Source organism: Stigmatopora nigra, chromosome 1 (assembly GCF_051989575.1).
Source record: "Stigmatopora nigra isolate UIUO_SnigA chromosome 1, RoL_Snig_1.1, whole genome shotgun sequence".
Lineage (NCBI taxonomy): Eukaryota > Metazoa > Chordata > Actinopteri > Syngnathiformes > Syngnathidae > Stigmatopora > Stigmatopora nigra.
In genome coordinates, this window is record NC_135508.1 from 6,998,594 (window position 1) to 7,010,633 (window position 12,040).

At 39.8% G+C, this 12,040-nt stretch overlaps 1 protein-coding gene across 19 annotated transcripts in view; it reads left to right on the forward strand.

The window, feature by feature from the left end:
* The window catches only part of ttll10 (tubulin tyrosine ligase-like family, member 10), a 33,595-nt gene that overhangs the window by 19,502 nt on the left and 2,053 nt on the right, over positions 1 to 12,040 (forward strand). For 16 of the 19 annotated variants that reach the window (XM_077731648.1, XM_077731633.1, XM_077731559.1 and 13 more), the window contains 6 exons: positions 8,831 to 9,025; positions 9,172 to 9,253; positions 10,194 to 10,312; positions 10,391 to 10,511; positions 11,102 to 11,187; positions 11,675 to 11,861. In XM_077731648.1, the coding sequence (XP_077587774.1) occupies positions 8,842 to 9,025; positions 9,172 to 9,253; positions 10,194 to 10,312; positions 10,391 to 10,511; positions 11,102 to 11,187; positions 11,675 to 11,861 (779 nt within the window). In that variant the 5' untranslated portion in view covers positions 8,831 to 8,841. Of the gene's footprint in view, positions 1 to 7,568; positions 7,888 to 8,803; positions 9,026 to 9,171; positions 9,254 to 10,193; positions 10,313 to 10,390; positions 10,512 to 11,101; positions 11,188 to 11,674; positions 11,862 to 12,040 lie in introns of those variants that run through there. The other 3 variants (XM_077731527.1, XM_077731535.1, XM_077731639.1) reach the window with 3 other exon arrangements.

Genomic DNA, 12,040 nt, shown 5'->3' on the forward strand with positions numbered 1-12,040 from the left:
CAAAACATCAAAGTGCACGACTTTCGTTGATTATCAAGTTTGACACTACGGTTTATAGCAGGGGTAGAGAACCTATGGCTCGGGAGCCCTACGTGGCTCTTTTGATGGATGTAGATGGCTCTCCGCCTTTTTAAATTATATTTTTTCTTCATTACTCTTCTGCGTGCATTTTCTCATTGATTCTCATTGATTAGCAACCGTGAAATAATGTTCTCAAAAGAATTCAGACTTTTTTTTTACTTTCAAAGTGGTGAAATGAATAATAAATGCTCATATTTGCATGTATTTTTACTTTTAAATTCTGAGTATGACTCTCAAGGAATAATGTTTGAAAATATGAATTGTTTATGGCTCTCTTCGTCAAAAAGGTTCCCGACCCCTGATCTATAGATAGAAATGTACTTAATAGATTTTAGCGCCATTTCAAGTATCATTGATGCTGATTTTAGGACTGTTCTTGATTATGGGTGAGCATCTCCATCTTACGAGGCAGCATTGGACTACATCTTTTTCTAATACTGCCTGGTAATGATGATGATAGTCATCTGCTGGCAACGATAGCACAAAGTAGCATGTTAGCATCAGTGCTGGGCAGGCGGGAGAATAAGGGCTCTTAGAATCCATCTTACCCGGCAGTGCTGGATTGTACTACTGTTGTTCTAACACTGTCTGGTAACGATGTTTTCTGGGTGACCGAAAACCTACAGTCGCCCATCAAATGTTAACTATAATGACTATTGATTGCAGTCAGACACGACTCAAGCGGCGGGCGCCAGGTTAGATTTAGCAAGAAGGCGGGAGGAGGGGCATGCCCTAGACATTCAAATCCAGTTTGGATTTGTTTATTTGACCCTCCCAGGTTAAATTATTTGAACATCTATTGCTGTCTAAGGAACTAAAATATGAGCATTCATAGTCAGTCCTCTCAGTTAGAATAAACATTGGACATTGAAAAAAATATTCAATACATAATAAATTCAAAATGAAAAACAAAATCAACTTTAGAATGTAATTAGTCTAATCATTTACATTGTTTTTAATTAACAGTTTATGTACACTCTTTTTTTCATTAAATCAAACACTATTTTTTATTCATTAAATCAAACAATATTTTTTATTCATTCAACAAAAAATTATTTGTATTCATTAAATAAAAAAACTATTTTTTATTCATTAAATCAAAAAAATATTTTGTATTCATTAAATCAAACTATTTTTTATTCATTAAATCCCAAAAATATTTTTATTCATTAAATCCCAAAAATATTTTTATTCATTAAATCCCAAAAATATTTTTATTCATTAAATCCCAAAAACATTTTTATTCATTAAATCCAAAAAAATATTTCTACTCATTAAAAACAATCTGTGCATGTCGTATTCAAGCCTCACTTTCAAAGAATAACTCAATATTATAATAATAATAATCCTGGGAGTTATTTATTATTATTTTTTCAACTAACCAAAAAATAATCACATGGGCTAAATTCATACACTAAAAAAATCCCTCTAGCACAGCTTCAACTAACTTCTATACTTACCTTCCTGCCATTTTCCCCCCTTGTCTTCTATATCAACCCCACCCCAACCACATAAAAGAATAGCAATACATTGATTGTCCCACCTGTCATACATGTCTCCGCCCCTCTTTTTTTTTGGCTTGTCTACTCCGAACAGCAACGGCCTTTGTGTTACGAAACCGCCATCGGCCTGCCTGGCGCGGTCCATCCCGAAACTGAGCTCAACTGTCTGTGTGAGCCTTTTGTTAATCTAGCTAGCCAACATAGAAAAATATAACGAAACCGTACGCATTTGTGTTCAAACCAGAAATTGAATATCCTCTTTCCAAGTGTTAAAGCCAGTAGAACCACCCTGTCATGTGTTTTTTTACCCTTTATGCTTCTTAACAACTTGGCCGCACCTTTATTTACCAAACTCGGCTCTATTAGCCACCAGAATTCCCTTGTAAGAACTGGTCTTTGTGGGATACAGAAAGAAGGTGATTGGTCGCCTGGCTAACAAAAGAGGACATTTTAGGCAAGATTTGAGACAGTTTCTTCTGAATTGCTGCTTCCTCGGAAGTAACCCTTCTAGCCTGTTGATAGGCGTCTTACCAGACATGGTTAGATGTAATTAATGGTGTCTAATACTGTCTGGTAATGCCGTCCATTAAATGGCATTGCCTTCCGCTGTCTTCCTTCTGTTCTTTAACTCTATTGCGTCTTAGTAGATAGACTTTAAAGGCGGAACTATGATCCTTGTACTAGAAGAGCGATGATTATCATCGGGCTTCTTCCGTGTGACTCGAGTCAAAGTTTAACTCGGTTCAACTGTTAAAGTTTCGACGACTTTTAAGCCGGAATTGCGATGTAGTGAGCGTATGGGGGTGAATTTTGTTCCTGGTACAATGTGTACTCGTTGAACCCTCGTGAACTGTAACTGAATTCTTTCAAGGAATGAGTTCTTTGTCCTTTATATGAATGCAAACGGCATTGTTAAGGTGCATTTTTTTTTATTGGGAGCAACATGTGATGTATGAGAATGAATGGATTCAATAAATATGGTGAGAATTCACTTTTGGTGTCTTGTTTGACTTCTTTTTGTCGGAATTGTCGGTCCTGTAATGTGTTCCCACTTCATTGCCCTCTTACAGCAGTGGCGTCGTCGCGCCCCTCGGTGAGAGCGGAATGTCGAGCTTCAGTCAGGTGTGGATCAGGTTACTGACGAACAGAGCTTCTTTTTAAACTTGCTGCCCCACCCCCACTCGTACCGCATAAGATAAGGCCTTATTGTGTCACTCTTGGGGCCTCTTTCGTTTAATCATAAAAATGATCAAACCAATAATAGGGATGGTAATAGTTGTGCAAAAACACATTATAAGAAATAATAACACACAACTGAGTAGCAATGATAAGAAGAAAAATGCATTATTACTATAAAAGCAGCACAAAACAAAGACAAATAAATGGGAAAAATATCAAAACTAAAATCATCTAATAATGTTGATATAAATACATTAGTTCAAATACCAGTAATTATAATACGTGTGATATAAGATTATTTAATCAGTTTTTTTGTTGTAATAAACCTGATTAATAAGGCATGGGACTAAAATAAGTAGAGAAATGGACACTTTGATTAATGACAATAATTAAAAATGTAGATTTTAATTTCATGACAGTTCAAGTTGTTTTTGACGGCTTTTCCCATCAATTCTCCACAGTATTTTAAGCATATCTACTGTAATAATAGAAAAAAAAATGTCTGGCCAATAGTGTAGCCATCCACCATGACAGTTAGTATTGAATAACATGGTTTAACATGTTTTTTTTACATAATTGCCAATTATTTCTTTGCAACAATTCCTAAAAAAGTTCAGTCAAAGGATGGATAATTCTATAAATTCCCCCTTTTTTTAGTTATTAATATCTTAACGATGACAAGGTCATGTCTCGACAGCGCTCATTTTGTTTAATGACAGTTGAAAGAACATCTAGGTAAATATCACTTCCGCCTTGTGGACGTCATGCGACTGGATCGGAAGAGAGCCTGCAGAGGATTCCTAGGCTGGTCTGTGCATGCTTAAAGCAGTCAAACCGGATTCCTCTTCCCGCGCTAATAGACCGGTGGGTCAAGATGGAGAATAAAGGATTGCCATCGGCATGGAAACTGAGCACTATAGTTACCCAAATTGTTCAAAAATGATCTAGAACTTTAAGCAAATCAAGAAAAAACAACATGGTGATTCCAGTTGTGCCCATTGCGCCTCTCGATTGCCATGACTTGATTTCATGTCAATTTGCCATTTTGAAAACCTGAAAAGTATCTTTCTCTTTACCTGAAATTAGCTCAAGTTTAAACCTTTGCTGGTAATTGATTGAAAGTGACTGTCTGGATGATTGACAGGCTAAAATGCAATGGCGCCCCAATTAAAGATGCCACAGCAGATGCTTGTAATCGCACTGAAATGAACAAGTATATGAGAATACTGTTCATGTGCAAAGATGATTTTTAACAGTTCCTATACCGTATCAGTCGATACTCTTCATCATGTTCACAATGGCTTTAAATCCATATTTGGTTTTTGGTAGTTTACACTTTGGGTAAATAAGGATCATTGATGATGAACAATAAGTATTAGGCTGTATTTCAAAGAATTCAGTACACAGTATCCAATTGTTTTTATTTTTTAATAATTCTAAATAGTATAGATCAGGGGTCAAGAACCTTTTCAACAGAGAGAGCTTTAAACAATTCATACTTTCATATATTATGCCTTGAGAGCCATACAAATAATTTAAAAGTAAACCTACATGAAAATATGTCAATTTTTAAAATTCAAGTTCTCCTATTGGTGCATTTGGGAATCAACTCTCACTGACAGTTTCCATATTTTTAGCTCACAGGTTAGCGGAGAGCCATATGCACCCATCAAAAGACCCACATATGGCTCCTGAGCCATAGGTTCCTACACCTGGTATAGATAGTGAATTTTGTGAGTTAGCACACGTGCCTCGCTGCTCTGAAAACAAGGTTTCAATCCCCAGTGGCTCTTCTCCGGGTACTCCGGTTTCCACCCATGCATGAATTGTACTCTGCTATTGGCCGGCAATCAATTTAGGGTGTAACCCACCTTCTACCTGTAGTTTGCTGGGATAGGCTTTGGCAGCCCCTGACCCTTGTGAGAATAAGCAGCATTGAGGATAAAACTCAATACTCAAATACAAATACTTGTGTCGCATGACAAAGTATTTGTATTGGGTTACTTGCCAACACTGTCATCTTGTATTCGTGAGTGGGAAGGACTGAGCCTTGGGAACACCTCCCCCCATTGTACTCGTGTAAGGAAATCAGAGAGTGAGCCTATTGTGCCACGCCTCTCTTTACTCGGTAACTTAACTCCATTGCCGCCACTCTATAAGACGCTGACTCGGAGAATCCTTCCCAATAGCAATAATAATAGGTTGTGTAGGGACACCATAGCCCGGAGGCCTTTAATTGCCTAGCATTTCCTGGTGCAGGTATAATGATGTGGAGATGGGCTAACGATATACTTCACGCCCCCAAATATATATACGTATTTACTCGCATATAAGCCGCTTTTGTTAGACAAAAAAATGATGGCTGGATCGAAGTACGGCTTATATGCGCATAAAAACGCGACTTGCATAAAAACTATAATTTGATGGTGCCGTGACAAGATGACGTCACGACAAAATGGCGCCCATTTATTTTAAAATAGAGAAAAGATAAACAGATAAAATGATAAACCAAATTTTGTTGGACGTCTATGAATGAAAATAATGAAAAAATGCTTAAAATGCAATACTTTCCAGTCACTGCTATTTTCAAGGCACGGGGGGCTTATATGTGAGTAAATACAGTAGTTTTGTGTACTTGTATTATGCAAGTTAGATGTTTTGAGTAAACTTTTAGTTTATGATGTCAACCCTTGAAATAACAAAAAACTCTTCCTCATTTATTAACAATTGTACTGATGGGTTGATTCACTTCCACAAAACATTTTTATAGTAATTTATTCCACACAATCATTGCCATTATTAATTATTGGAATAATATACTGTAGATGAGAAAAAAATACTTTTGCAATCTGTAGTTTATGCATATTGATGCCATGCATCATTTGTAATTCAAAGTTTGGGACACATAACATGACTATTTTGGTAATAAAACAAATAAAAACAAAAAACATTTATACTTGTAACATTTTCAAAAACATTAAAATTTAACACTGATAATTTGAATGGGTAAAACAACTGGCTGCGTTTAAGTTTTTACGGATTGATTCAGCAGGTGATACCAAGAGTCTATTGCAACAACAACAAAAAGTTTGTTGTAAAAAACTCAACAGTAACACAAAGCTTATTCAGACACTCATGTAAACACACGCACAACACATGGACATGTACACACCCATCCTATGGGCAGATGGCTTAGCATACACTGGAAGAGGTTGTAAAACAAGCCTGCTCCTTTTGTCCACCTGCAGTAGCCTTTAACAGCCTTTCTATCCAATGGCGGCTCTTTATCTAGGTGTGGCTGCTGCCGTTTCCGACGGTAGCTGAGGCCCAATCCAAGGTCTGAGTTTCTCGCTGATAACTGTGGAAACATCTCAGGTTCCAAAGGTGGCCAATGTACTCACAAGCTGTGTTGAAGTAGAATGTACTGTAAAAATACAGTATAAATCTTTTAATGGATAACCATAATCCTAGCTATGTTTAAACATCATGTGAATTTACTTTTGTTAATATAACTTTTGGAGGGTGGCTTGTGGGTTGAGTGGTTAGCACATTGGCCTCAAAGTGTGAGATCTGGGTTCAATTCCAGGTCGGTCAACTTGTGTAGAGATTGCATGTTCTTCTCGGGCCTGTGTGGGTTTTCTCCGGGTACTCTGGTTTTCTTCCACATTCCAAAGACATGCATAATTGGCTGATTGGACGCTCTAAACTGCCCCTTAGGTATGAGTCTGATTGGTTGTTTGTCCTCTTGTGCCCTGTGATTGGCTGACCACCGATTCAGGGTGTACCACGCCACTGGCCCAAAGTCGGCTGGGATAGGCTCCAGCACCCCCTGCGATCCTAGTGAGGCTAAAGTGGTTCATAAAATGAGATGAGATAACCTATGGAGAAGTAGGGTGACATGTATGAGATAAAATGCGCAAGGATATTGCTCAATGACATTTGCCGAAACATGATGATGGATGAGTCCTAATTGTCATGGAAGGGTTATTTTGCGATGGCCTTAAGATAATAATCACAGCTTTGTGTGGCCATGCGCAAAAGCCGATATAGTCACAGTCATAGGGTGCGGTGGGAAAAAACTGAGACAAAGTAAGTCTTAGTAGAAAGGCTGCTGCAACAGTTTTGACAGGCAGATTGACTGACATTCAATTGAACTTTCTGGATCTTAAAATTCATTTTATCTGAATGAAGCTCACTCCAGGTGATCCACACAATCGCTAATTATTTGGCCATCATAATAATGTGTTTAAAAATAAATAAATAATGGCGGGACACCAGAATTAGATAGATGTACTAGGGTTTTAGGCCTACTCCATTTACGTTTTTATGTTTTTAATTGAATTACTACTAATGTTGTTGTTTTCAAACAGTAAATACTGTCATGATTCCCTCTAGTTAGTTGCTGGGCTTGTGACTAATATTCTTCTAATACATTTAGGTTTTTATTTGCTCTGACCTCAGTTTTTTGTTGTTTTTTGGCTATAATCATCTGATAAACTGTTAAGTTAAAAGATGTCTGTTTAAGCTGTTCTTCCCATGTTTGTTGTTGGTTTCAGATACCAAAAAAAATGCCCTCCCAAAAATGCGAGTTAACATCCGAAAAATACAGTATACATATTAGCAATTCTTATTATGTTTTATGTTATAAAAAAAAAGGCATCCACTATAGATCACAGTGGCTTGGACAAAGAAACACATCTATTTTCTAGAGTACTTGTCCTCCTGAGGGTTACAGGTGAGCTGGAGCCTCTCCCAAGCAAAACAATAGCATTTAGCCTTTGTGTGAGGACACAATAGCGTCCCGTTGACACAACAGTGGTGGCCTCCAGGTAGTTAATATTGAATGAATCTAAACACAAGAGTGGCTGTGCAATACACACTCCTCATGAGGAGTTGCTGTTGTAAGATTGTCCCAGTGTTACCATGACTCCCATTACTGGGCAAACTTGACTGTTTAAGCGGAGGGGGAAGGTTTTCATGACCGCCACTGTGGTGGACTAAGAGATTTTCTCTGTGGTTTTGCCTGGCTTTTGGCTCAAATGCATGTGTGGTGGAGGGAGTATCATTGAGAGGGCTGGGAAATGGAATAAGCTCACATTTTGCCGCTTCCATTCGCCGTGTGAAGGTAAGACTGGATTTCATTTTATTCATCAACAGGAAATTGGTACTCGGGGGCTGGAGATGCTTCCAAATTAAGGCGATTTGCCAACTGATGGCCTGTTCTCAATCTCGTGACCGGATGTTTGGTCGCCGGTCTTTTGGTCGCCGCTCTTTTGGTCCCCATTGGTCACCGTTTTTTTTGGTCGCTGGTCTTTTGGTCGCCGGTCTTTTGGTCGCCGGTCTTTTGGTCGCCGGTCTTTTGGTCGCCGGTCTTTTGGTCGCCGGTCTTTTGGTCGCCGGTCTTTTGGTCGCCGGTCTTTTGGTCGCCGGTCTTTTGGTCGCCGGTCTTTTGGTCGCCGGTCTTTTGGTCGCCGGTCTTTTGGTCGCCGGTCTTTTGGTCGCCGGTCTGTTGGTCGCCGGTCTTTTGGTCGCCGGTCTTTTGGTTGCCGCTCTTTTGTTCCCCATTGGTCACCGGTCTTTTGGTCGCCGTTAGGATTAGGGTTTAGGGTTTAGGATTATCATCATAATGAATCAAATTAGTTCAATGAGATTCAAAGCTTCACCATAAAGTCCACGCATGAATAAGTAGACATGAAAAATATATCATTCTATACCATACCATAAAAATGAAGTCAAGTAAAAAAATGGGGGTCTAAAGTGGTTAGCAGCATATCATTTGGTTTTAATGCAAATGTTTACATGGGTGATTTTGGATGTGGTTGCACAAACAGAAGGAACAAATGGACTTAATCCTACTTTATTTTAAATTCATTCACATTTACTTTTTCAAGCACATAGATGGAAAAACACTGCTTGAATCAGAGTACCCAAACATTGAAAGCTCTGCAAAAAACTGGATTTGCGGAAATCTTGTTTTTTGTACATCTGCTCACTTTCACATTCTATCAAAAGTATGACCTGCACATTACTGTTCACAACAGGCCTTTCAGCTTCTTCTTGTTCTTCAGCTGGAGAGCAAATGTCATCTGAGAGCTTGCCGGAGCCCCTCAGCAAGGCCCGGAACGATGGCAGCAAAGAGGACAACCAGACGCTATTACCGTTACCTCCAGTGTGTGATGCCACCCGGGTTGGAACACAAGAAGTCAAACCCATGAAGGTCCAAGCGAAGGAGGAGAACAAGAAGAGACGGGCCAGAGGCTCAGGTGTGCATGACTCATCCCAACACACTGTATTTAGTACATGATACATTTTCAAATACTATAGAGTAAAGATACTGTATTTTTTAGTGAAAATGTCATGTGCAGCCTTTCATATTCTAAGTTTTTGCCCAAATTGTGCTCCACTCCAGGTGGTAAAAGGGGGAAGCGTGTTGAGGAGCCACAAAGTTCTGGGCCCTTTTTTTATTTTGGAGGAGGCAATGGCGCCGAGATGTAAGTAGGATATCATGTCGTATCATGTGGACAGTCGGATTGGGACATCTGGTTGTTTGCTTTCGAGTTGAAATACTACAATAAATTAGATTAGATAACTATTCATCCCGTATTTGGGAAATTTTATTGTCACAGTAGCAAGAGGGTGAGAAACAGACACAGGAAAATACATTTTAGACATAAATAAATAGGTAGTAAATAAGTTAATTCATAAATAAGTAAATAAATAAATACATATATAAATAAATTAACATATATATAAATAAATAGATGCATATGTAAATATATATGTATGTAAATAAATACATATATAAATAAATACACAAATAAATAAATAATCGTATACACATACATACGCACCCACACATGTACACATGTACACATGTACAATATCATACATACATAGTGTCAGGTTTAGAACCATATACATTCAATAATTCGGATCAGAGGTAGCACACGCAGAGTCGGCTTGATGAGATTTTCAAAGACATCAGCTGAGGGAGGGGTCGGGAGGTGCCAGCGCTTGGAGATGAGTCCGTCTCCTTGCCTGACCAGTTCCAATCCCCTACCGACCTCCAACAGAGTAGCCCCTTTTATTAACAAAGGGTAATGTGACCTAGGTACAAACTTAAGGCGGGACGAAGTGACACAAAGAAATGGGCGTGTCTTAGTAAATGACATGCCCCTAACTCATAGGTGTTATGAAGGAAACTTACCACTAGTCTCTGCAAAATTCTATCCAAGTGACTATACAGCATAAAAGTAGTAAAGAATACATTCTATACTTCACACATAGATGAACATGTATACATACGGTTGGTTTTAAAATTCAGCCATTTATTTTGTTAAAGAGCCTGACGGCTGATGGGAGGAAGGATTATAGGTTTTTTTTATAGGGGTGCTTGCCTTTGCGTTGTGTGGGTGTGATTGTGCCCTTTAGAGTGAGCGCCTACTGTGAGAAGAAGGGATGGACGAGAACTTACAACAAGCACAGGGAGGACTTTAAACTCAAGTGGTGCGAGATCAAATCTTCACGCACCTACCTCAACTTTAGAGAAGGTAAGAGAATGGCTTGACCATCACGATAACACAATATGACACACTTGATGCGAGAGATGTTTTCCACGTTGTTGTCAGGGCAACAACTTGTGTATCAGATCCCCAACAACAAGGTGCTGACCACAAAGATTGGCCTTCTCAACAGTCTGAGGGAGTATGAGCGAGTCAGTAGCAAAGTCAACCACGGCCGAGCCATCAGGTAAAACTGCCATCAGTTTGCTCCATACCGTGCAGTCATGCCATCTGCCTGCTACGGTGATCGGACGTTTGGTCGCCGGTCTTTTGGTCGCCTGTCTTTTGGTCGCCGGTCTTTTGGTCGCCGGTCTTTTGGTCGCCTGTCTTTTGGTCGCCGGTCTTTTGGTTTGCCGGTCTTTTGGTTTGCCGGTCTACTGGTCCCCCGGTCTTTTGGTCGCCGGTCTGTTGAAGCCAGCTCTCAAAATTATATTCATGAGAGAGAGATTAAAGATCTAAGAGAGAGAGAGTTTAATATCTAAGTACATTTGACTGGCCAAAAGGGACCAAAAGACCGGCGACCAAAAGACTGGCGACCAAAAGACTGACGACCAAAAGACCGGCGACCAAAAGACTGGCCACCAAAAGACCGGCGACCAAAAGACCGGCCACCAAAAGACCGGCGACCAAAAGACCGGCGACCAAAAGACCGGCGACCAAAAGACCGGCGACCAAAAGACCGGCGACCAAAAGACTGGCGACCAAAAGACCGGCGACCAAAAGACCGGCGACCAAAAGACCGGTGACCAAATGTCCGGTCACCCCTGCTACACACAGGAATCTGAAAATGAAGGAATTCATACCCACAACCTTCCGTTTGGATGTGAAAGAAGAGCGGGAGGCATTCTTTGCTCGGCAGCAAGGTAAACTTTGAAATGATTTCCCTGGAGTACACACGACACTGGTTGAACAGGCTTTATGTTTAGTTAGAAGGAGCTGAAATCAAACAATAAAATGCGAATGGCCGCGTTAACACAACAGGCACCTTGGTGATGCTTTTGCTAACAGTGGAAAAGCAATGCACTTTATCTCCCGCGAGGTCCCGATAAAGTCACCCGGGAAACCTGCTGTTGCCGTAGCGATGAGTCGCCAAAGGGCAAAGCCGAGGCACAAACACCACACGGCTGAATGTTGCGGGTTATCTTAACATAACACAAATTCTTAATTTGCCTGAGAGCAAAACTGTTATGTCATTGATCCTCTTCCCTCAAATGATTGACTAAACAGACAACTAACTCCCTTTACAATTATCCCGGATAAAAACGACATATTCGTCATCATTTACAGTGAGTTCATTTTATTTATGTTTTTAAATCAAACACATTTATGAATGTCCTTGGTGCCCTACAGGTGGGAAGAGCAATTACACTGATATGTGGATATGCAAGCCTACGGGTTTGAACCAGGGCAGAGGGATCTTTCTTCTTAGGACCGCCGAGGACGTTGCAGCCTTGAAACTAAAACTACAACGCAAGTGCGAGCTGCAAAATGACACGAAGGTGTTTCATCGCCAACCACAAGCTTACGTCGTCCAACAGTGCGTACACACCTATTGATGTTTTCAATATGAAACTTATTATAATATGTTTGGAGTGGTGCCTGTGGATTGGAGGTGATATTCAATAGCATTTTTATCATTGCTGGAGAGTTGCATCTGTGACAGGCTAAAGTGTTTAAGTTACTAATGATTGCATGTGTGATGTAAAACTAGTACTT